Source organism: Cololabis saira, chromosome 23 (genome assembly GCF_033807715.1).
Source record: "Cololabis saira isolate AMF1-May2022 chromosome 23, fColSai1.1, whole genome shotgun sequence".
NCBI classification, from domain to species: domain Eukaryota; kingdom Metazoa; phylum Chordata; class Actinopteri; order Beloniformes; family Belonidae; genus Cololabis; species Cololabis saira.
The window spans coordinates 35,969,894-35,997,112 of record NC_084609.1 but is presented as its reverse complement, the minus strand read 5'-3'; the positions used below and the strand labels follow the sequence as shown (position 1 = coordinate 35,997,112).

The window sequence follows — 27,219 nt, the reverse complement described above, 5'->3', positions numbered from 1 at the left end:
TACTTTCGTCCTGTATACGATCGACAGTCGGACGTGTCTGATCTCAGCAGTATTCCCTCACCGGTTATTCACTGATCTGTAATCAGATTACTTTAATTGATCCAAGTTTTTTATACTCACTTCCTGTCTCACACAGACACGCCCCCTAAGCCCCTAAATACTGTGTTCCAAAAGCAAAAACAAATTTCAAACAACAAACAGTCTCTACAGAGCTATTGCTGAATGGAATTCTCTTCCGGGTTACATTTCTAAAACCCAGAGCAAGGTCAGTTTCAAAAAACAAGTGAAGAAACACATAGCTCACAAAAGGTAGTGTAACCATACATTATTTATTTACGGTGTGTCTTGCTGCATCTGAGTGTTTTTTTGACACTGTATATGTGTGATGATCCCCCACAAAATCACATGTCACTATATCTGATTGGATGTTAAGACTATGCTTTGCTGCTATTTGCTTGCTAAATGATTTGCTAAATTTGCATTTCTGAACTGTATTTTTATCATATTATTTTTATTGTTTTATTGATCGGACCCTAGTAGTTGATGTAAACTACATCAGCTAAATGGGGATCCAAATCAAATCAAATGTTAGTACTCACGTATAAGTACTAATGTACAAGTGCTGAGTGTATTAGTGCTGATGTACCTGTACTGATGTACTAGTAGTGATGTGTAAATACTCAAGTAGTAGCACTAATATCAGAATTCCCAAAGCTTTTTCTACTTGTGTTAAAGACTGAAGCAGATCTGGACTCCAACAGGTTTACTCAGCACTGCCATCTAGTGGCTGATTAAAATATGCAGTTAGAAGTGAAATTTCTATTTCACTTCTGAGTACTGATTTGTTAGTACCGTACTCATGTAGTAGTAGCATTAACGTATTAGTACTTAGCATTGATGTGTTAATAATGGACCTTATGCAGTAAAGACACAACTCACCGTAGAATTTCACCATAGCATTCCCATACATTTTCTTTCTTTCACATAAACTAGAACATACACTTTGTGCTGGCTTATGAAGTTTTGTAGGATATTTTTTGAGTTTATTTTTAGACAATGACTGGCTGCATGGTGACTGGATCTGGATCTACAACCAAGGTGTGTTAAAACCACTCTTCTAAGGCTGGGGCTGTGGCTATATTGAACAAAATAGCCAGAACAATTGTATTAATACTCATATACTAGTACTGATGTGTTAGTACAGATTGTATTGCTAGTGGTCTACAAGTACTCATGTATTAGTACTCATGTTCTAGTACTAATGTATTAGTACTGAGTGTATTAGTGCTGATGTATTAGTACTGGTGTACTAGTACGGATGTGTTAGTACCGATGTACTAGTACTGATAGTACCAAGTGTATTAGTACCTGTGTATTCGTACTGATGTTAGTACTCATGTGCTTGTACTTATGTGTTATTACCGAGTCTATTAGTACTTGTGTATCAGAACCGGTGTATTGGTACTGGTATACTAGTACTGATGTACTAGTACTCATGAATTGGTACCGAGTGTATTAGTACTGATGTGTTAGTACTGAGTGTACTAGTATTGATGTACTTGTACCGATGTACTAGTACTGATGTGTTAGTACTCACGTATAAGTACTAATGTACTAGTACTGAGTGTATTAGTGCTGATGTACTTGTACTGATGTGTTAGTACAGATTGTATTAGTACTGGTGTTAGTACTCATGTATTAGTACTGATCTACTCGTACTGATGTACTAGTACGAATGTATTAGTGCTCATGTATTTCTACTTCCGGCTCTCGGTGAAGGCGGACGCTTTTCTGCTCCTCTCCCTTCTCTATCTGCCCTGCTACTGCTTTTGTCCTGTCTCGTCTTCAGAGCCTCTCATTTTCACTCCTCCGAAATTCTACAATCATGGAATTGATTAACTGGTCTCTCAGCACAATTGACCAGATTTTTGCGACAAGAAGTCAGGGGGTAAGGGAGCCCTCCTGCCCCGATGGGAAATTTTTTGCTGGATACACAATGGATTCCTGGAAACATTGGAAACCGTGCTTGGCGATCCTGTCTGTCGAGGACGTTGAAGATGCCTACATAATTGGATTTATGATAGCAGGATTTCTTCTAATTGGAGTGGGGGGGATTCCTCGCATATCGACAAACACGTAAGTCGTCAAATGCTGTTCTGGCCTTATCTGAGCTACCCGACATTGCTGAAGGGATAAGCGCGGCGACCAACACTGACTTTAACGCTGGGAGAGCAAAACCACAAGCTGAATGCGATTCTCGAACAGAATCGCAGGCTGGCGGCGGTCTTTGAGCTCATTGGCAGGATGGATAAGACCTTGGAGAAGTTGGCGACTCGGCTTGGCGGGAATTGATCACAAATTCGTCTGTTTGGAGTCGCCATTGATGAACCAGAGACTTAAGGCAGACGGAAAATTACTGAGTCTGTTCTTGCAATACAATTGTTGATTCTATAATCTGACCTTGACAGAGCGGTTTGGCTGATTGCTGTAGTCACAATCTTTCTGGTGGAATGTAAACAAGGTGACTCTGCCCCCACTAACCCTCCCCTCTTCAGGAACATCTGTGGACCTGTTTCAGATCTGACCGGGCCGTCTGATAACATCAAGGACATTGGCTGAGGAGCAGCTCTGAGCGAAGTTCACAGACTTACCGCTTACACACAATGATAAATACACCTTCCTTTATAGTCAACGCCTTCCCCGGCCCCGCCTCTTATCAACCCACCCCCAACACAGTCAACAGGTTTGAGAGCCGCGCCACTGGCCGCGGTGCTCACTTGGGGTACTGTGCCGGGATCCCCCCGCTATTCCCAGCTATTCATTAATTCATGTATTGGTACAGAGTGTACTAGTACTAATCTATTAGTACTGAGTATATCAGTACTGATGTGTTAGTACCTAGTGTATGAGTACTCATGTACTAGTACTGATGTATTAGTACTCGTATGCATTTAGCATGTATTTACACAAATATGTGGATGTAAATCACCACCAGTTGGGGTGTGTGTGTGTGGTTGTGTGTGGTTGTGTGTGTGTGTAGACGCACCTGCAGCCACAAGGGAGGAAGCTGAAGGACCAAGCTGGTACCAAGTGTGAGGTAAGTCCACGTTCACTTCATAGTGTGTGTGTGTGCGCGGTCAGAATATAAAACAACAGAAACTGCAACACTTTATTTTGACAACACACATTAAAACAGTTTGATCCGACTTCAGGATCTTGTTTCAAATCGTGACACAAAGCACAAGAGAGAGAGAGAGAATGGCACCGATGACATGAGTTGAACTGGACACACCGAGCGGGCCGGAGCCGGAGCCGGGACCAGAACCGTGTTCAGTGCTGGAACCGGAACCGGCTCCAGGACCCGGTTCCAGGACCAGCTCCACACTGCAAAAACTCAAAATCTTACCAGGAATATTTGTCTTTTTTCTAATTAAAATGTCTTATTTTTAGCCAAAAATAATCTCATTACACTTAAAACAAGAAAAAATAAATAAAAAATTCACTTGAAATAAGTAGAAAAATATGCCAGTGGGACAAGATTTATCTTCTTTCTTCTTACTTCTTTCCCTCCCTTATGTCATTTCATCAATGGATGTGGTTTTACTGCTATTCGAACATTTAAAGTCATCACCAGAAAAATAACACCAGAAAAATGTGACAATTTTCACTTGTTTCAGGTAAATTTTCATTTGAAATAAGTAGAAAAATCTGCCAGTGGGACAAGATTTATCTTCTTATTACAAGCAAAAAAATCTTGTTCCACTGGCAGATTTTTCTACTTATTTTAAGTGAAAATCTACTTGTTTTTTTCCAGTGATGAGTCTTGTTTTAAGTGTAATGAGATTTGTTTTGACTAAAAATTAGACATTTGAACTAGAAATAAGACAAATATTCTTGTTAAGATTTTGAGTTTTTGCAGTGCAGGACCGGCTCCAGGTACCGGCTCCAGGACCAGGACCCGATTCCCGGACCAGTTCCAGGACCAGGACCCGGTTCCGGTTCCGGCTCCAGGAACGATTCACGTCACAACAACTTCAAAGAACAAAATCTAAAACGACGCTGCCACAAAATCACCGGTACCGACGAGCAGAGACGGAGCGGAGCAGTGGGTATGTACAGTACATCTGATAGTAGCGCTGACGTCGCCACGGCAACCAGCGGCGGCTAAACGGGTCCAGACTTCAGCCGCTGGAACCAACAAGGCCACGAGGTCCGGACGGGGCTGGCCCACATTCACCGGCGGTTCTGGACGGTCGTACGGGACGTCGCCAGAATCAGGACACGTTTGGAAGTTCAGCAGGAAGTGAGGCGACCAATCAGGAGGAAGGAAAACCTTTAAAAACGTCTGGTCCAAACGTCGTCGCCGGGCCGAGTTTCAGGGCGTAAAAGCAGTTTTTAAGACTCTTTAGTTTGAGAAAACGTGTGAGCGTTGACGTGGCGACCAGATCTGTCGGACGTCGGAACGACGGGCCGTGCTAAGCTAAGCTAAGCTAAAAAACTAAAAATGTTGTTCGTTCCCCTACGTCAACATGTCTTATTTTAGTATTTTATATTTATTTTTTTAGTAATAAAATATTCATTTTGGCCACATGTCGGCGTTTATGTATAAACGTTTTATTTTTTAGGTATTTTAAGCTGTCAATCATGTCGTTTTGTTGCTTTTACATTTTGTACTTTCGTGTAAACAAGCCTCAACTTTTTTCACATTTTCGCTCATAAAATTCAAGTTTTAATATATTTTCATTTTTAAAAGCTTGAACGGATTTCAGTAAACAGGACTTTAATGGGTCGGCAGCATTTACGCTTTTTATTTATTTATTTTTTTTATTCGCTAGAAACACGAAAACACTCGTCTTCCGTTTGAAACGGAACCGCCGGACCGAAGTCAAAAACGCGTCCTTGTTAAACGTCCTTTTCTCTCAAATTCAGTTAGAAATGAGATCTGAAACCAAACATTTAGAGCTCAATATAAAATTCGGGTTTAAAACTGTTGGACGTCGACACTTTTTACAGATTTAAACCGACTTTAGCGTAAACCTGCTGAGTCGTAGATGCGACTGATCCAACAAGCTTCCTCGTTTATCAACGTTTCACTCACTAAAGTCAAACCCTTCCGTTTCAGGTTCCTCGTCAACACTTGTTAGTTCAGAGGAAGTGATGCAGTATTATGGGATGTAACCGGCTGATCTGTGCTTTAATATTGATCTTATTGGAGTATTTCTCGTCTGAATCCACCGCGACGCGGTTCTGTGTTTGAGCTGATGAACGTCGGCGATGTGTTTTTACCGCAGCGTGACGGTCGATCAGCTGATCTGAGGTCGTTTCTGCGTCTCAGTGTTGCTGATATAAAGTTATTAAAGTTATTAAAAGTCTTCGGTGGTTCTCTGACACTAGTATCGACAGAAACACCACTGATCGTCATCTCGGCCTCTTCAAGAGATTTTAAAAGTTTTCTGTCGCCGTCCGTCACTCTCTTTTGTGGTCGCTTCTATTGGCCGTTTATGAGCTGACTCAGTAAGCCCCGCCCCCTAGTTACCGTTGCTAGCTCAGTCTTAGAACGACATTTACGGTTTTCTTTAACGGTGACCATCAAAGATGATTCAGATACGTAGAAAATCTAAAAATAGATCTGTTAGTAAGGTTGAACTACAGGTGAGGCTTCGTCTGACTGTTGTCATGGTTACAGACGGCATAAACACCGTTCATCCGCCACCAGGAGAGATGAAGTTAGTTTGGATCAAACTTTAAATCCAACGTTAACGAGACGGTTAGCCAGAGCCGGTCCGTTTCTACGTCACGGTGATGAAGTTTAGGTAAAGTTAGTTAAAATCATCGTAGACGTCGTCGTTTAGACGCTGACCTTCTAATGACCTTTTACCGTATTGGCCTGAATATAAGACGGTGTTTTCTGCATTGAATTAAGACTGAAAAAGTGGGGGTCGTCTTCCATTCGTGGTCAGGGGTCGGCAACTCAAACTGTTGAGCCATATTGGACCAAAAACACAAAAAACAAATGTCTGGAGCCGCAAAAAATGAAAAGTCTTGTATAAACCTTAGAATGAAGGCAACACATGCTGCATGTATCTATATTAGTTATAACTGGGGGAAGTTTTTTTTTTTTCATTATGCAAAAAGTCGAAATGTCGAGAAAAAAGTCGTAATTTCGAGAAAAAAGTCAAAATGTCGAGGAAATAGACACAATTTCGTGAAAAAAGTCTAAATGTCGAGAAAAAAGTCAAAATTTCGAGAAAAAAGTCTAAATGTTGAGATTAATGTCGAAATGGCGAGATTGAAAAGGAAAGGAAAAAAAAAAAGAAGAAAAAAGAAAAAAAAGAAGAAAAAAGGTCAAACATTTTTGAAAAAGCTACAGGAGCCACTAGGGCGGCGCTAAAGAGTCGCATGCGGCTCTGGAGCCGCGGGTTGCCGACCCCTGGACTAGACATTATCCCCATTCACAACGCTAGATGGCGCCAGATATCTTTAAAGCCAATGCTGAACTTAACTCCCCAGGCCAAAACCAACCCCTGTCATGAAGAAGAAAAATAAAAAATAGCGGTAAGAAAGAAAAAAGAAAATAAGAGAAGAGATAACAGAAAATGGAGAAATGTGGGTGGAAGATCAGCAGGTTAACCAGCAGCTGAGGAGAAGTTATGATGCAAACTTCAAGATGATGATTTGAATGAGGCAAAATAACATGCCTTTTCTCTCGAATCTATTATTATAATCATTTGTTTCAGATGTACTGTAATTATTTTCTGTATAAAAATTGAATTTGGTGTTCAAAAAGTCTTTTTTCAAACTTGAGTCTTGAAAAAGAGGGGGTCGTCTTATAATCGGGCCAATACTGTTAATGCAAATGAGGTCACGATAGAAGTAAGGCCACGTTTGCACATAGCCGGGTATTTACAAAAACGGATATTTCCCCCTCTACGTTTTGAAAAATACCATCATTTACACAAACCTGCATAAATATCTGTTAAGGTGCTATGAGCAGCCAAACCTGCAGGGGGCAGTGTAACGAGAAGCATAAAGTCATGCTAGCCAATCAGAATCCTGGAAAAAAAACATCAACAAATGACACGAGTAACTTCCAGTTACTTCCAAGATGAACGAGAGTCTTTCGTTTGGAGTGACAGAGAAGAGGAGTTACTTTTAAGTGTGACGTTAGAATATAAAACAGGTAAAATACAAGAAAATATTGACGTGGCCAAACAAATTGTAAACACAGGTCGCACACATGACGCTGGTGACGTTTCTGTCGCATAATGTGACGTTCTGAAGCCTAAACGTCCGTTTCCCTCCGTTTACAAGCAAACGTGAAGACGGAGTTTTTGCAAATCTCCACTTTGGCCGGAGTTTTCAGAAATGATGGTTTTTGGCGACTTTGAGCTTCGTTTTCGTGTAAACGAACGGCCAAAACGCATGAAAACACCACCGTTTTTGCTACGTGTGAACGTGGGCCTAAATCTTTAAACACTTTTGATATGTGCTGTTGGAAGGGGTTTGTATCCCTTTTTTAAATTAGCGTTTATTTACAGGCGTTGAATCACCACCTTGTGGTTGGTCAGCTGGAGGGTTTCCATGGCAACGAAAAATGGAAATTAAGCTCAACTGGAATAAAAACCGCCCAACGTTCGCCCCGAAGAACCTGAAATTAGCGTTTAACGTCCAACAGCGTCGGAGCAAAAGAGGCTCCGCCGACGAAACACCTCGCCGCCGCCGCCCCCGCCGCTAACAACCAAGACTCTGGACTAGAGAGGTTTCCTTCCTCGTCACGGTTCCACCTTCAAGTTCTGGGGTGTGGACGCCCCCAAACCACATCTGAGGAAAGTCGGAGCCCCTCAGTTTAAATCTGTAAAAAGTGGAGGATGATACTGAAACGTGGTCCGATCACGTGGCTCCGCCCCCTCGCCGGAGCTCCGCCCCCAAGCCTCCGGTCAGATCAGGTGTTTGCTCCTTTCAGTCGGTTTTGTGCCCTCTGGTCGTCGTGGAAACCCAGCAAACGCCTCCCAGAACCCGTGATATGGACGGAACCGTTGCTCTCCGGCGCCGGACGTTTGCTGGGTCGGGTCCTGGCAGTTGATCAGCTTGGTTTTACAGTCGCGGTCCGGAACCACGGATCGGCAGGATATCGAGGGGGAGGACGGTCGCAGCAGCTTCCTGAGAGTAAAAAAGACTGAAACTGAAACGCAGAGCTGCTGGGTCGGTCCCGCCGGTCCTCCGGGCCAATGCGGGCCACCACCGGTCCGGTTCAGGGGAGGGGGGGGACGTCAGTGAAGGCTCCTTAAGGCAAAGCTCCATCCCACGCTGTGACGGCGAGTCAAACTGAAGTCTGGTGGTTCTGTTGGGTCGTGGATGATGAGGCGGGTCTGCTGAAGCTCGGGAGGCTCGGCGCCTTCAGCCTGCAGGAGGACCAGAATCAGTCACGGCCCGGGTCACCGGCCCGGGGCGGCGGCGGTGGGACTCACGTCTGGCGTTGCTATGTCTTGCCGGCGTTCTCGTAGATGACGTCGGAGCTGATGGACTGCTGCTTCTTCTTCTGCCACATCAGCAGCACGCACTGGTGGATGAAGACGTACTGCTCCTGCAACCAACCAACCAGCTGTCAGTCACATGATGCAACAACAACCAACCAGCAGCTGTCACATATATAGGTGTATGCATATGTGTATGTATGTATGTATGTATGTCCAGAATCCAATTTAAAATGTTATTACTTGCATATAAAGCCCAAAACGGCTCAGCTCCGCAGTATTTACAAGACCTGATAGTGCCTTATGTTCCTGGCAGAGAGTGTGTGTGTGTGTGTGTGTGTGTGTGTGTGTGTGTGTGTGTGTGTGTGTGTGTGTGTGTGTGTGTGTGTGTGTGTGTGTGTGTGTGTGTGTGTGTGTGTGTGTGTGTGTGTGTGTATATATATATATATACACATACACACACACATATGTGTATATAAGTATGTATGTTTGTATTTGTGTGTGTATGTGTATATTTCTATACATGTGTATATATATTTCACACAGGGCCGTGTAGGTTTGGATTTTTTTCCCCCTTAATAATAAAAACCTTCATTTTAAAACTGCATTTTGTGTTTACTTGTGTTGTCTTTGTCTAATATTTAAAGATGACCTGAAACATTTAAGGGACAAACATGCAACAAAATAGGAAATCAGGAATATATATATATATATATATATATATATATACATACACACACATGCATACGTAAGTATGTATCTGCATACACACACACATATGTATGTGTGGGTGTGTATATGTTTGTATGTCTTTATGTGTATATTTCTATTCATGCGCGCACACACACACACACACACACACACACACACATAAACATGGTGTTCCCCTGACCTCCGTCTGCACCATGGACAGCCGGTGGGACCTCATCTCCGACACCATCCCCAGGATGTCCACGAACTCGTGTTCTCTGATGTGCTGCATGAGGCGGTCCAGAGCGATGAAGGTCCCGGTCCGGCCCACGCCGGCGCTGGAACAGAATCAGAGCCGCAGCTGAGAACCGGGCCAGAACACGCAAACCTTCCCCAGAACCAACCAGCCGGGACCAGAACCAGCTCGGACCCACAACCAGACACGGTGGTGGAAGGATGCTGGTCTGGGGACCGGCTGGAACTGGGTCATGTATAAATATAATGTAAACATAAAATATATAGTAAATCTAACAGCAGTCTGTCTATAGGAAATGAACAACAACCTTCCTTGGTGTAATTATCCATTAAAGTTTAAGCTGGAAAAACCACATCAACGATGTCTGTAAAAAAATATCTAAATCTATTGGTATTATTGGAAAATTCCATAGTTTGGTGAATGAAAATTGTCTCCCAACTCTTTATTATAGCTTGATATATCCATATCTCATTTACTGTAATGTTATTTGGGGAGCTACCTATAACACACATCTTCATAAACTTAATATGTTGCAGAAAGGATTCTGCAGGATTGCCACACACATTAATTGGTCTGCTCATTCTGCCCCTCTTTTCAAACAACTCAATATTTTACCCATCTTTAAGTTAAATACATATCAAACCTGCAATTTTATTTTCAAAGTATTGTTCCTGCCAGTTTCATTTTCTTTGTCATGTAAAGATTCTTTTCAGTTTAACAGTGATATGCACCATCTTAATACAAGACAGGCTAATCATTTAAATGTCCCGAAGTTCTGTACTGGTTTGTGTCGTCAGTTCTCCATCAGATACAGTTATGGAACAGCTATACAGCAATAACTGGTACTATAACTGGTACTACTGGTACTATAACAGTTATTCCAGTTATGGAACAGCTATACAGCAATAACTGGTACTATAACTGTTACTACTGGTACTATAACAGTTATTCCAGTTATGGAACACCTATACAGCAATAACTGGTACTATAACTGGTACTACTGGTACTATAACAGTTATTCCAGTTATGGAACACCTATACAGCAATAACTGGTACTATAACTGGTACTACTGGTACTATAACAGTTATTCCAGTTATGGAACACCTATACAGCAATAACTGGTACTATAACTGGTACTACTGGTACTATAACAGTTATTCCAGTTATGGAACACCTATACAGCAATAACTGGTACTATAACTGGTACTACTGGTACTATAACAGTTATTCCAGTTATGGAACAGCTATATAGCAATAACTGGTACTATAACTGTTACTACTGGTACTATAACAGTTATTCCAGTTATGGAACAGCTATACAGCAATAACTGGTACTATAACTGGTACTACTGGTACTATAACAGTTATTCCAGTTATGGAACACCTATACAGCAATAACTGGTACTATAACTGTTACTACTGGTACTATAACAGTTATTCCAGTTATGGAACAGCTATACAGCAATAACTGGTACTATAACTGGTACTACTGGTACTATAACAGTTATTCCAGTTATGGAACAGCTATACAGCAATAACTGGTACTATAACTGGTACTACTGGTACTATAACAGTTATTCCAGTTATGGAACAGCTATACAGCAATAACTGGTACTATAACTGGTACTACTGGTACTATAACAGTTATTCCAGTTATGGAACACCTATACAGCAATAACTGGTACTATAACTGGTACTACTGGTACTATAACAGTTATTCCAGTTATGGAACAGCTATACAGCAATAACTGGTACTATAACTGGTACTACTGGTACTATAACAGTTATTCCAGTTATGGAACAGCTATACAGCAATAACTGGTACTATAACTGGTACTACTGGTACTATAACAGTTATTCCAGTTATGGAACACCTATACAGCAATAACTGGTACTATAACTGTTACTACTGGTACTATAACAGTTATTCCAGTTATGGAACACCTATACAGCAATAACTGGTACTATAACTGGTACTACTGGTACTATAACAGTTATTCCAGTTATGGAACACCTATACAGCAATAACTGGTACTATAACTGGTACTACTGGTACTATAACAGTTATTCCAGTTATGGAACAGCTATACAGCAATCTCTCTACCTCTACTTCATTCAATCATTTCAAACATAAGCTCAGGACACATTTAATTGATCAGATTACCTAATGACATTTCTAGATTTGTTATTTTTTCTTTAATCATGTAGATACCATGTATTCTGTTCATGCTGCTGTTTATTTGCTTTGTTTTTGTTTTTAGACTGCAATCATGTATTCTGCATATTTTAAATCTTTGTACAATCTTTTGCTGTATTTTAAAGGTAGAGGCCTCGTTTAAGCCCCTTGGGCTTTTTGCCTCAGCCGAGCACATTACCATCTCTCTTTTACATTTGTATGTTACTTGTTCTGTATTTTATACTGGGCTGAATAAATGTGGAAAAAAAGTGACAGGAAGTGACCCCCGCCACCGGCCCGGATGGTTCTGGTTGTGGTTCTGGTCCTGGTACTGACCTGCAGTGGACGATGATGGGGTCCCGGGTCCTGTTGGCCTGCTGCCGGACGATGTGGACGAACTGCAGGATGCTCTCGATGGCGTTGACGGTGGGGACGCCGTGGTCCGGCCAGGACGTGTAGTTCAGGTGCAGCACGTCCTGCACCTCGTCGGCCTGCGGGGAGAAAAATAACTTATTTGACAATTTTCACCTGTTTCAAGTCAATTTTCACTTGAAATAAGTAGAAAAATCTGCCAGTGGGACAAGATTTATCTTCTTATTACAAGCAAAAAAATATTGTTCCACATGCAGATTTTTCTACTTATTTTAAGTGAAAATCTACTTGAAACGGGTGAAAATTTTTATTTTTTCCAGTGATGAGTCTTGTTTTAAGTCTAATGAGATTTTTTTGACTAAAAATGAGACATTTTAACTAGAAATAAGACAAATATTCTTGTTAAGATTTTGAGTTTTTGCAGTGTAATGCTGTACCTGTAAATACCTATAAAAGTCTTGTTTTTCAAGGTTGTAGTTATCTTGTATTTTCTGAAAGCTCTGCAATACGCCCCCCTCCATTATTTTACAGAAAGCAGTGATTCCCCTCCTCGACCAGAGTTTAAATCTAGAATCCAGATGGTTTGAAGTGAATCCTGTGTCATAAGCAACCCAACCAAGTTGTTTCAACTGAGACCACAGACCAAATGTTTTAGCAATTTCTCTTTTCCAAGAAATATTTCAGGTTAGTTATTCTGGGTTAATACCAGTCATAATAATCATTTTCCTTTTCCTCCTTTGATAAGAGCTCTTGCACAGATTTGTGAGCAATTTTAAATTCATCCACAGCTCCTTTCAACACTTCAAATGCATCATTGACTTTATCAACATTTCTTTCATCAGTCATCAAAGCCTTTATTTCATTTAATCTCCTCGTGCATGCTCCCAATCTGCACGATTTCAACATGTCCTCAGCCTCAGCTGCAGTCTCAGATGTGCCAGACATCATTCCAGATAGTCACACAAGTTCCTTTAATTACCGCTTATTTAATCATTCAGTTCCTCCCTGAACATCCTTTCAACATCCTGTTTTATTCCAATCCACAACTTTTCTTTCCATATTGTTCCTTTATAGCGCAGCAGCGCTTTCATTCATAAAGCCAATCAGCTGATTTTACTCACGGCTCGCCAGCCTTTCTTCTTCGCCGACTCTCTGTTCTCCTTCAAGTCTTCAGTGGAGTTTTTCTACTTGTTATATCTACTCTTGCGTTAAAAATAAAATTAAATTAGCAAAGTAGTCTGAGGAGGAGGTCGATGACTCGCTAAATTGCTTAAGCACTCGCGAAGATCAGATTCAAAATGATTAGAATTTATTTTCACAACATAAATACAGGATTGTCTCAGAAAATTAGAATATTGTGATAAAGTTCTTTATTTTCTGTAATGCAATTTAAAAAAAACTAAAATGTCATACATTCTGTATTCATTACAAATCAACTGACATATTGCAAGCCTTTTATTATTTTAATATTACTGATTATGGTTTACAGTAGATTAAGATTCCCAGAATATTATAATTTTTTTAGATAGGATATTTGAGTTTTCTTAAGCTGTAAACCATGATCAGCAATATTAAAAGAATAAAAGGCTTGCAATATTTGAGTTGATTTGTAATGAATCCAGAATGTATGACAATTTTGTTTTTGTAATTGCATTACAGAAAATCACAATATTCTAATTTTCTGAGACAGTCCTGTATTCTCCGTGGTTGACTTTACAATGATCAAAAAACAAAACTTATTTAGCGGTAGAAAAACTGTCTCACTCCTCACTCCTTCAACACAAAAAACAGAGCCAGCACCAGCTGTAACTCTCCCTAATCCCAGGAGGAGGAGCAGCAGAAAACAGTCACAACAACAGAATCCATCCACTATTTTCAATAATCAGTCAACATTATCACCAGCAGCACTATGATGCACCTCCCTCAGAAAATACAAACAGTACCAATACGGCTCCAACAGCCTGTTTCAATTTCAGTTTTATTCTAGTCTTTGGGTCCGGCTATGATTTTTGTTTTTATTAATTTTAGTCACGTCCATTCTCCTCTTAGTCGTGTCAAGTTTCAGGCGACTAAAGGTCTGGGGCCTCATCTATAAAGCTTGCTTGCGCAGAAAAAGCGCCTGAAAGTTGCGGAAGCCGCCATCTACGCAAATCCTCGGATGTAAAAAGAAAAAACTAACCGAAAAATCTGCTTATCTTTACGGCAACCTGGACCCTCCCGTAAGAATTTACTTAAGATATGGGGAACTGGCGACACAGGCTGTGAGGTGGTGAAATGAAGCCAGATTCATGTCATACTCTTAATAATGTCATCACACATCACAACATATATCAGACTTAAAATAATAAAATAATAAAATAAAATAATATAGCGCTGATCGTGTCCTCTGTGTGTGAAGCTCAGTCAGTCAGGACTCTGGTGCTGCTGGAGCTGCAGCCTCTTCTTCACCCGCTTTAGGACAGAACAAATGAGGGGCTGCGTTTAGGGAGCCCCACGTAGCCCCTAAAGGGACTCAGATTTTTTTTCATATATATGAGTTTTACGCGCGCGTGAAACCTTTAGGTGCGGGTATGGTGCCTAAATTAGGGTCCCGCGTTAAAACGACGCAGATCCTACGGCGTAGGGTACGCGGCGACGCGCACCTACGCCGTAGGCTCTGCGTTAAAGGAACGCAGAACCATAAACCCGCCCTGAGCAGCTCTGAGGGGAGACGGGAGAGGAGGAGGGGGGTGAAGCGGGGCTGCGGGGCCGTTTTCGTATCGCTTTCATACAGTGTCTTGATAATTTGCAATTTAAGGCTGAGCCTACCGTTAGTTTTTAAACTGTAAAAAGTAAGGGGAAAAAAAACATGATTTTGAAAAGACGGGGGGACGTGTGTCCCCCTGTTGCGCCGGGGAACTCACGGCGTTTAGCGCAGCAACGGCGTGCTGCCACTCACTCGCTTTATTTTATACTATTTATATACTTATTCTAACTTTTACTGTGACCACCAAATAATGTGGTTTTTCTGTCCTCCACATCATCTACAACATCTAGGTCTCCGTGAAAGTCAGTCTCACGGTGGCTGACACCCTCTCTGACGCCTAACAGGCTGCAGGAAGCCACTGCGCATGCTCAGTAGGCTCATCCATATGCATTTATGGGCGTGTAGAGGGCGGGATATTCAGCTGCGCAACCTTCCAGCTGGACTGTGATTCATAATGGAACGTTGCGTGCAAATCTGCGTGCACATGCGTGCGCCCGGCATTTTCGGCTTTTGAGCGTACGTGCACTTTTAGTATGACTCCTACGCAGTCCATTTTAAATGAGGCCCCTGAGCATTTTAGTCTGATTTTAGTCAGAATTGTCCAGGACCATTTTAGTCCAGTTTTAGTCCAAGATTGTATTTAGCCAAACCCATTTTACAATTCAAACAAGGTTCTCTTATTATTATTATTATTATTATGTTATTGTTACTTTATAGACTCAAGAATACATTCATTCCAGATACAGAAGACTCTTATTTGAGTTTACAACATATTTATTTTTATCTTTTTCTTTTTCCACGACACATTGGGTTTTCTTTTCCACGTCTATGTAGGAAAGTGTATCCAAAGATGGTCTCTTCTTCTTCTCCAGCCCCAGAGCAGAGGCCGGCCATCGGCCCCTTTCTCTATTTAACTTTGTTTAAATGAAGACACATTTTAGCGGAGTTTTTATTTTGTAATCTACATTTTAGTCTAATTTTCATTCCTCTACGATATTGCATTATATATTTAATTATCGTTATCGTCACATAACCAGCATTTTTGTTGCGTCTCGTGACTCGTCTCGTTATAAAGGTTCGTTGACGACGATATTTAGTCATTATTTTCGTTGACGAAAGCAACTTTTCTGGCCCCCCTGACCCAGACCCCGACACTCACGTATTCCAGCCTGAACTTGCGGATGATCCACTCCGGAGACTCGCTCTCAGACAGCTTCTCCACGCTGATCTCCCCGTACAGCATCAGGGGCTCGTCCACGAAGGGCCAGTAGTGGTCGCACTTCACCTGCAGACACCAGGGAGATGTGAGGCTGCAGCCGCGACCAGCGGCCACCAGGGGGCGGCAGAGGAGCTCTGTATGTGTGAATTTGTGTGTGTATGTGTATATATATATATATATATATATATATATATATATATATATATATATATATATATATATATATATATATATATATATATATATATATATATATATATATATATATATATACACACACACACACACACACACACACATACACAGGGCCATGTAGGTTTGGATTTGTTTCCTCCTTAATAATAAAAACCTTCATTTAAAAACTGCATTTTGTGTTTACTTGTGTTGTCTTTGTCTAATATTCAAAGATGAAACATTTAAGTGACAAACATGCAACAAAATAAGAAATTGGGAAGTAGGCTAACACTTTTTCACACAAGGGTATGTATGTATGTGTGTATGTGTGTATATATGTATATACTGTATGTGTGTATATATATGTATGTATACACACACACACACACACACACACACACACACACACACACACACACACACACACACACACACACACACACACACACACACACACACACACACACACACACATATATATACACATACATATACAGATACATACTGCAGCTATTCTTCCTAGGGTCTGCCAACATTTTAAAATAATACAGTACTAAACATAACATAATAAAAGCAAACCAAATAAATTTACATTAGATAAAGAAAATATCAAATAAAAAATACTCTGCAAAAAAAAAAAAGCGGAGACATTCCACAAAATGAAGACAGCGAAATGAGAACATAACACAAAACAAAAACAGGCCTGGCGATAAATTTGATATTTCATATATTTGCATTAATGGGTGTGGCCTAATGGCTCAACAGCGCCCCCCAGAAAACTTTGTGCCTCAAGCCCCACAATACAGTTTGACGTACATGAACGAAAATCGGTACACACCTGTATCATGTCACTACTAAAAGAAAAGTCTGTTGGCGCCATGGCCGAAACTGAATAGGAAGTCGGCCATTTTGAACATTCTGAATTAATCGCGTAATTTTGGAGCAATTTATGCCATTCCTTCGGCAGTTAATACGGCCCGAACCATAACGTGCACCCAGATGTGTTATACATCAAAATATGCGTCTCCATCCTGCGACTACGTGCATTACTTTTCTCTTTTAAAAGCGTTACCGTGGCGACTCTAGACGCCAAAAAGCGCAGCCCCTCCTTCATCTGATTGGTCCATATTTGATAGTTCCCCAAAAGTCACCAAATTTTGCATCCAAGCCAGGCCTGGTGATAAATTTGATATTTCATGGTTTGCATTAATGGGCGTGGCCTAACGGCTCAACAGCGCCCCCTAGAAAACTTTTCTCTGCCATAACTTTTGTACGGGTTGTGAAAAAGACTTTGTACGGGTTGTGAGGTATGGAGTCCTTGACCTTCATTGGCACTTTTTTTCTTCTGATTGGTTGTCCCGATTTTCTGCTATAACTTTTGAATGGTTTGACATAGGAAGTCATGGGTGGTGTCATGTCTGATATGCTTATGGGGGGAGGTGGCCATGAATGCGAGGGCCCGTTCATCGCTGCTTGCAGCTTTAATTATTATTATTATTATTAGTATAGGCTCGGCCTCCTCACCCGCCGCCGCTCGCTGCACTGTGTCAGCATGACGATGATGGGCGACTTCTGCTGCAGCACCATCTTCCAGAAGTCGTTGCGGGTCTCGGGCAGCGGCCCCTGGGTGGCGATGTACTCCTTCGAGTGTTTGTAGCCCTGGATGGAGGAAATAAGAGACGTTTTAGGGACCGAGCGGGACGTTGTGGTCTTCTTCATCGTTAAATTAAAAACACTAGAGACAGACATAAACCATGACACCAGAAATGCCAGTTCTGGATACCTGATACCTCCAACTCAGAGAACTAATCTACTCAAACACTCAGTTATCCATCGTTCAGTAACGTCCTGGAACTCTTTATCTCCTCACATATCTCGCTCACAAAACAAATTAACTTTTAAAAAACGACTTAAGGCTCAGCTAATGCTGCAGACCATATGACTGGGGATTTATTATTGATAATTCATTTCATTTATTCTTTATTTCATTAAAAAAAATAAAACAATTCAATACAAATACAAATGTACTTAAATTGTGATTGAAAAGGGAGCAGAAAGAAGAAGAATCTTATCTGATCTGCCCCTTTTTCCAAGAAATAACTTCACAAATATCATAAATAAAAAAAATAAAATAAATAAAAAAAAAACAACTAAGTGAATAAAAAACTAAAATAAAATAAAATTACCGCCCTGTATGGGTATGTCAATCAAACTTAACTAACATATTTCATTATATTTACTTAACATACAGGCTTTAATTGTTCTTTTGAATGTAATGTTTGATTTGTATAATTATTATATTATAATTATTATTATAATGATAGCGATGACTGAAAATATATGACTAATGTATGGTATTATTAGTGCTATTATAGTGTATTAGTATAATTATAGTGTTATTAATATATTATGCATATATAACTGATGTGTGTGTGTGTGTGTGTGTACATGTATTATTATTGTTTTTGTTTTTATTAAGTGTAGTTATGCTAGGAATGTATGACTGTATGTATTTATGTCTTAGATGTTCATTTACGTAATATTTTATGTACTTTATGGACCCCAGGAAGATTAGTGGTCGCCAAGGCGGCAGAATTAATTGAATGAATTAATTAATTTATTTCGAACATGTATATAAAAAATAAAATTTAAAAAAAAAACAGTAACATCTTCATATGAACATAGGTTTGAAAAAGGAGTAGGAAGAAGTTTACACTTTTTCCTAGTTCCTACCCTTTTATAACTATGAATTTACATTAATGCTATTATTATATCTACACAATATCCATATAAATATAGTAAATAATAGTAAACATAGTAAATAATACTATGTAAACATGCCTATTACTACATAATTATCCATATAAGTATATAGAAAATGTAAATATTACATAAATATTATATCAATATATAGAAAATACAATTATATAAATATATATAAATATACACTACATAAATATCCCTATAAATATATATATATGTTACCTAAATAATAAATATATAACATATATTACATAATTATAACTATCCCTAACATATAACATATACTACATAAATATCCACGTAAATATCTAAACATATCTTAAGCAGGTATAATATACCATTTTTCCCTATTTTATTTGTTTATCACACTCCTCGTTAACCCATTTCATATTAAATAAACTGAAACCCAAGAGACCTTCAACTATTTTAACCACTTAATCAGATAACACAACTAAATAATTAGCTGTCAATAACCGCTGCTGCAGCCTGAGCGCCTGTTTCCATGGCAACAGTCTGCCGCAGGTCGGGGGTGTTTCTGCCCACGAGAGACGTCTCAGGCTTCACTTCATCTGTTAATATACATTCATGCAGGGACGAGGTCTGAGCCGGACACTCAAGACGTCACCGGCCGACGGCTGCCGGGACCGCGAGGACGACGGTTGCCGTGGAAACCTTTGTCGACGCAACAATGGGGAGATTCACAGATGAAAAAATACTCGACTGTGGGAAAATAAAAGCCCCGTTTCAACCTCGTCCAGAGGCGACGTCTCGGGACGCGACGGCGTCTGAGATGGACCGTCTCCATGGAAACGGGGATTCTCCTGCCTGCAGTACCGAGGAGTTCCACCAGGCTCCGTACGAGGACCTAAACCAGGGATATTCAACTGGCGGCCTGTGGGCCACATACGGCCCGCCAGGAGCTCTTATGTGGCCCCTGATCATATTTCAAAAAAGGGGCGGAAAGTATTGTTGTCCCGATTGATCGGCCGTCCGATTGATCGGCCGTCCGATTGATCGGCCGTCCGATTGATCGGCCGTCCGATCGATCGGACGTCACTTCCGGTCGGCGGCCGGCGTCACTTCTGGCCGGCAAGCGAAACTAACCTGGTTTACATATCGCATTTTGTTAATAAATAAAAGTTGCAGATGCTTGGTAGCCTTTTCAGTTGGTTAATGATTCATTAGACAGTGTTTGTACATGTTAATCTCTGTTGGAGATGTTTTTTACTACTTCAGATTTTTTGCCAGTTTAGCACAGTGATAATACTTGTCACATTATTTGTTATTAACCTCCGTTTATAGAGGACTTGTTTACATCATTAGGCTTCTAGGATTGGCCTGAAATTTTTTTCATTTGAATCTCTAAATGAGGACTTTGCATTTCAGATGAACTTCTAAGCCTCCTATAATTTCATGTGATTGTTTTGTTTTGCTGATATAATGCACAGATGTGTCATAAATAAAGGAGCTTATGGTTAATATTTTGGTTCCTTATTTATAACATCAAACTGGCTACTACGGACTGAAATGCTTGTGCTCAATGCTTAATATAATATTCAAATAAGGAAATCTTGGTGGAAAGTGGTGCTTTGTCATTATGGCGTGTTTTATTAAAAGTAGGTCAATATCAACTTCATTAAGTTTGCACAATGCATGGTTTCAAAATTAACTTGCATTTAAAATATTTCTTTATCTGAATATTATATTTAACATTCACAATGACTAAATCTGGAGACAATTAATACATAATTCATATGTAAACTAGACAGATATATTCTGCTCATTCCTGTGCACAAATATTATATATACATAAATCTTCGTCTTTGAGTGCAAAATACATTTTGAAAACCCCCAAATTTTCCGCCTGCGCGCTTTGTGCGCCCTCTCCGTACAGTTTTTTTGCAGATGTGGCCCCCTGCCTAATCTAATTGAATACCCCTGGTCTAACGGGATTTCTCCATCAAAAGGAACAGGTATCTGTTTTCTGTGCATGCTCTGTTCGCAAGGAATCTTGGTCTTTTGAGTCCATGAAGTTCTTATAAACACGGAGAAACGCAAGACCAGGAGGAGACTAATCCCTTCATAAATGTAATGAAGGATATGAACATTTTGACATTTGTAGACGGTAGAAAGTACCGGGATAGCCAGATTTACAAGAAGGTGAGCGAAAAGTTGTGCGAAGCAGCATTTGTTTTGAATTTGGAAACAGGAAAAAGAAGCAGAAATGACGGGAATTGCATCATCACGTTCTCCGTGCGTCGCTGGTTGGATCGGGATATCCCGAATGATTAATCACCATGTATATAGGGATAACCCTGTTTGCTCATGCATGGAAACGGAATATTCCGAATGTTTCAGTAACCGGAATATTATCAATAACCCGAATTTTGAAATGTAAACATGTAAACGTAGTCAGTGTTTGGTCACGCCTATTTTTCTGTGATGGTGCCTTTAATGCCCAAACAAAACAATGTTAAACCACATTCTGCACGCATTGCAACGCTGAGGAAGGAGAGGGCAGGAATACGGACTGGTCTAAAACCCAAAAACGCAATAAAATAATCCTGAATAACGGACCGACATGTAGACTTGTAGTTCTCAAGACCACTGTTCTGTGGTCTTGTCTCGTTCTCGGGTCTTTGGGTCTCTCCAGGTCTCGGACTCGGATAACGGAGACTCCGTTGCACCGAGGTGACAGAATCTGGTATCAGCAGTTCTTCCTCTTGTTAATGTACAGTTTTGTAAACTATTTGTATTTTGCATCTGATTTAATGTTTTGGTGCATCTGCATGTGTCTGTATTTAATTACAGTTTTGTGTTTATAACGGCCTTGTTTGAATAAATATATGGATAATATTTGCATATCGTTGTGATTGATTAAGCATCAGGTCCATTTCAGTGATGCTGATATACGGTTTAATCTGATTGCTGTAATGGTAAATAAGGTAATTTCAATCTTTAATATCTAAAATTCAGGTTTCATCTTAGGGCTGTGCGATTAATCGATTTTAAATCTAAATCTAAATCGGATTTATTAATCAAGACGATGTTAAAAAAAGGAAAATCGGAGAATCGATTTTTTACTTTGTTTGGTCAAGAAGATTGTTAATGTCACTTTACTAAACTCAAGGAGGATTTACAATATCTTTCAGTTGCACTTCATTCCCAATAGGGAAATTTGTTTATTTTTCTTTCAAAATAAAGATAAAATATTTGAAACAATTGATTCCATTGTCTTTTGTAGTTTTACCAAGAGAATCAAAATCAAAATCGAAAATCGGGTTTACAGGAAAAAAAAATTGGGATTTTATTTTTGTCCAAAATCGCCCAGCCCTATTTCATCTCCACATTCAGTCCAATTTAAATCAGTAACATTTACTATTAATTCCGTTTCTGAGGTGGAGGGGGGTGTTGGAGCTGGTTATTCTGCTAGAGGACTTTGGGACTAGTTAGTAGTCGTGTAAATCCTTAAAAGCACTGGAATCAATCCTCCAATAGTGTAGAAATAGCGGTAGTGCAGTCGCCACACATATCTGATCTCAGCTGATGGATGAAAACATTTATAGTGAGTTCAACATTATCATCCACTTCTGTGTTATTGTGCTGCAGTTGAATACAAGCTCATATGGAAACAAAGCAGCGGTTTCTTCCTCTCCGTGTTTTCTAGTACTTCTAGTCCTCAGATTCCCCAGCAGCAGCTACTCACAGGTATGTAGTTGGCGTTGATGTAGTCGGCTCCTTCGTCGTGGTGCATGGAGATCAGCTTCACCCGGCTGAAGTCGTCTGAGAGCAGAGTTCAAGTTTGTTAGCAGGTAAAGCAGCGTCTGTGAGGCTGAACGTTAACGAGGTTCTGAGGTTCCAGACAACACGGCTGTAGAGACTCTAATGGTGCTTTCCCACCAGCACCGACTCGGCTCTACTCCACTCGGTTTGGTTCTTTCCCACTAAGGGTCTCACGTGCCGAGTTGATACTTTTCTGAAGCTACTCTGCCGAGTTTCTAAGTCGGGCTGTGATGTCATCACTAGTGTTGTCCCGATCGATTGGGGCCGATCACGGCATTTTCAAAACATTGGTATCGGCCAAAAAAGTATCGGGACATACCTAGTTATTAATGTTTTTAATATATATTAAATCCTTTGATAAATCGTTGCATTTAACGTCACTTCCGGCCAGTGCTTAATTTGTCAATGAAGAGGTCCCGGAACATCGAGGGGGTACGGGGGGGGGGGGGGGGATTTTTCAGCATAATGCATTTAAATGCATCAATCTCGTGCACTTTGGAAAGCTAGAATAACAATAATAGGGTGTCTGCTGCCTTAACTTACCTTGGAAACATATCCTCTCCGGAGCTTCTCTACCCGGCTAAACTTTTATTCCCCTCTGTTTGTGTGTGAGCACAGCATGCACAGCCTCCACCGCTGATTGGCTGTTTCCCGTGCCTGTCTCTGTGTGTAACCAATCAGATGGTGCTGTGGGCGGGACATTGCTGGACACAGTGCAGTGACTGCAGGCAGAGAGATGCGGCTGCATCAACCCCAAAATAACCCCGTTTTAAATTGTACAAACACAATATTGGTATCATTGGAAAGGGAAAAATGTCCTCTTAATTTTAGGGGGGCTGAGATCAAATTTGGGGGGGCTTCAGCCCGTTTTTTTATTTGTAGTGAGAACATAATCCACAGCAACCGACACAATCCATTCATGTGTATGTGTCCGCGGCGCAAGGACCACATTGATTGTGCTGCAGCTGCCCTCATCGCCGCTTGTTGCTTTTATGATTCGTTTTGAAGAATCATGCAACTCTTCCTTCTTTTGGAAAAAAGACAGTAAATTCAGCTGTCTTTTTGACATGTTTGCGTTGCTCGCTGCTGGCTCCCCAGATCCAGCAAATTTCCAAAGTTTTTTTGGTCGGGGGCGTGGTTTGCTGGCCCATCTTTTCATTGCATCAACAAATCTCAGACTCTTTCAAATGACGTTAAATCTTTATAAACAACATGAAATGCTTGGGATTTGTTCTGTAAATGAATTTATGCATATTATTATTTTTTATACATTAAAAAAAAAACGTTTTTATATCATTATTGTTTTATATATACGAGAGGTGCCGGATCTGCCCAAATAAGTCCCGGAACACAGGGAGGCCAAAATCGAGAGGTGCCGGATCTTGTTCCGGCAGGATCCGGCACAAATTAACCCCTGCTTCCGGCCGAAACTAACATGGTTTACATGTTTGAATTGTGAAATTTTATATATGTTCATGTTGCATTAAGCTGCTGCTCTTCATTTCATCCATTCAGAATGTTGCACTAAGGTTAAGCCAAAAAGTATTTTAATTTTCTTGTATTTGTGAGTTTGACTGGATGTCATTCAACTACTTCTTTTGAAGTTAAATGTATTTATTTTTGTTATTGCACTATTCTTCACTTTTTGTTTTAGTTTACAATTTCATGTTTTTACATTTTGTGGCACCAGTGCTGATAAGCTTTGTTGAAATATATGTCCATGTTGTTCTCCGATGGACAATAAAAGAAACTTGGGATCATTTAGTTTTAGTCCTTTTTTTTTTCTTTTTTTTTTTTAATTCATTGCCAAAATGTTTCTGATCGGGAAAAAGTATCGGAAATGTATCGGGAGCCAAAAAAAGTGATCGGATCGGGAAAAATCGGGATCGGCAGATACTCAAACTAAAGTGATCGGGAGCTAAAAAATCCTGATCGAGACAACCCTAGTCATTACACTACAGGCCACCGATTGGTCGGGGGGTTGGAGTCAGACGTCTGAGTCAGGATGTGACATCAGAGAAAGAGCGACTCTGACGGCTTCTTGTTCATTTTATTCCACCAGCAACGGCAGCAGAAGTCTGTTTGGTGATCCAACTCTGAGGTGCAGATGTTCATAAACCTGGTGCTGAGGAGAGAATTAAAAAGGGATCTAGACGGGCGATAAGGAACGACCAGATCTACCAGGAGCTCTGTCACTTCATAGCTGCTCGCGGCTCCCAACGAACTTTTCAGCGGCCGAGACAAACTAAAAACATTAAAAAGCATTGCCGCTTGAAGTTTCTCTCACTCTCATTTTTAACTTCGAACACAAGCCACAGATCCAGCAGCACATATATCATCTCCTCCAGGTTCTACATCTTTAGTGTTGTTGTCTTCTTAGTTGAGATCACACAATCAAATACGTCACAGCAGCTTCTCTCCAACCTCCTACTTCTGCTCCAGGTGCTGGATTGTAGTGGAAAAGAAACCAGGCTGAGTAGGTGCTGGTGGATAAGCGCTAAAACAAGCAGCTCAGCCGGCGAGAGTCGGGTGACGTGTGACGGTGGTGAGGAGAGATCTGACTCACAAGGGAGGATGTTGGTGTATCTGTTCTTGGGCCGGTTGATCGGCAGGTCTGCGGCATCATGGGAAAGATCCAGGCCGACGCTCTTCAGCTCCTGGAAAACATGTGACACGGTGGTCAGAAAATTCCGGTCAGACGCTCGCTACGCCTCGCCCGGACCGGCAGTTTCTAACGCACCGGGTTCAGGACCAAGTCTACGTCTCCCCTCTCGTCCCGGACATGTTTGATTTGATTTTGATTTGATTTATTCACACACACATGTTAATTGTTCTCCTGGGGAAGCTATCAAAGGCTTATGGTAGGAGCCAATGAACATAAATACATTAAACAAGAATGCATACATGCACTTACACTTATATACACACTTAACAATACAACATGCACGTTATACTAGACTACCAATTACATTACGACATAACATTACAAACACTTAACGTAAAACATTTTGTGGTCCCGAATTGTACATTTATGGGTCAATGACGAATAAGGATTTTCAACAGGTCAATTTTAAAATAATTTAAAAAAAGAACATCTATTGCAGTAGTTCAAACATTAAGAATGTTGTGTGCACATACATTCATATAAATCTTTCAAATTAAGGATTTTTGTCAATATGAATTGGCACTAGCCTTAAAAAAAGTCATGTGGTGCAACCATGATTCATATTAAAATCAATTAAAATAAATTAATTTCCTACATCTTGACATCTTTTTTTTTTTTTACAAGTTTTCAGTATTATACAAAAATGGTTGTTTTTTTAATGGTCGCGCCACATGATATTTCATAAAACGGACATCAGTCAAACTTTGTTTGTATATTATGATGGAAATATAAATATAAATGTGTATAAATCTTATACACTACAAGACATTTTGGAAATCATGCCGGCAGAAGATTGATTTAAATACATTTAGAGTGATTTCAAAGTTTTCAAAACAAGAGTCATGGTTGGACGGTCGCACCACATGACATTTTGACGCTTAAAACAACAACAAAATCCCAAATAACTAGTATTTTTTGTAAAATTCAAGTGAGTCCATATGTGGGACAGGTAGTTCATATATATTGTATTTATTTTATCCATTTTAACCTTTTTTGAATTAAAAAAAATCTGTTTTTCGGAAAATATAGGCGTCACGTCATTGACCCATAAATATACATATGAGCTTAACAATTGTTTCTTTAACTGGCGTTTGAATATGGAGATGATGGACTGTGACTTTTTAAGGCTCATCATTCAACTCGTTCCAGATCTGTTTCCCCGACACGCAACACTCATACTTGTTCCCACAAGTTTACGTTTTTTCCTATAATAAGGTGTTTATGTCTCGTATTGTGGGTGTGCAGGGGAACAACGGAGATTGGGATGAGTTGAGTTAGTCTGGGATTCAAACCTGAGACCACCTGATATATCGTACAAGCATTATGGAAGTAATTATATTCTTTAAGGCGAAGAATAACATAGTGGGCAAACAGGTGAGTTGGTGAATTAAATTCAGTCCAGAAGATGGCACGGATAATTTTTTTCTGTAAAACTTCTAATTTTTTTTAGATGACATGTACTGCTAGCGCCCGGGACATGTACTTGCACCAAGTCGTGTAACTCACAACGGCTAATAACGTGAACAGCTGGTTCGGTACGTAGAAACATTCATATTTGACCCTGTAACCTCAGCTAAGCTAGCAATAGCGCAAAATTCATCACTGCTCCAAAAGCAGCACAGGAAGTTTCTTCAAACTGGTTTTACGACCCATCTACACTAACTCAAACACTTGGGGGGGGGGCTGTTTCTAGGGGAAAATGGTGGTTCCCGCAGCAAAAGGGATGAAGGTCGTACCTCGAACTGCAGCGAGAACTTGTAGGCGGAGTCTTTGCCCATTTCCTTGAAGTAGGCGTCGAAGTCGTCTAGCTGCACGGGACTGAAACAGAAACACACCCGGTCAGATCCAGCGGCGTCGCCCCCCCCACCATCATCGTCGTCTCGCTGCAGCTCCAGGCTCA

General features: G+C 40.4%; 1 protein-coding gene across 3 annotated transcripts in view; it reads right to left on the bottom strand.

Annotated features, from left to right (window-relative positions):
• Positions 1-3,921: 3,921 nt before the first annotated feature.
• The window catches only part of LOC133424023 (receptor-type tyrosine-protein phosphatase O-like), an 81,701-nt gene continuing 58,403 nt past the window's right edge, over positions 3,922-27,219 (bottom strand). For all 3 annotated transcript variants that reach the window (XM_061714392.1, XM_061714393.1, XM_061714394.1), the window contains 9 exons: positions 27,056-27,137; positions 25,221-25,311; positions 22,578-22,654; positions 17,633-17,767; positions 15,875-16,000; positions 11,934-12,088; positions 9,367-9,502; positions 8,469-8,584; positions 3,922-8,402 (listed from right to left, as the gene is read on the bottom strand). In XM_061714392.1, coding sequence (XP_061570376.1) covers positions 8,480-8,584; positions 9,367-9,502; positions 11,934-12,088; positions 15,875-16,000; positions 17,633-17,767; positions 22,578-22,654; positions 25,221-25,311; positions 27,056-27,137 — 907 coding nt within the window. In that variant the 3' untranslated portion in view covers positions 3,922-8,402; positions 8,469-8,479. The remainder of the gene's footprint in view (positions 8,403-8,468; positions 8,585-9,366; positions 9,503-11,933; positions 12,089-15,874; positions 16,001-17,632; positions 17,768-22,577; positions 22,655-25,220; positions 25,312-27,055; positions 27,138-27,219) is intronic.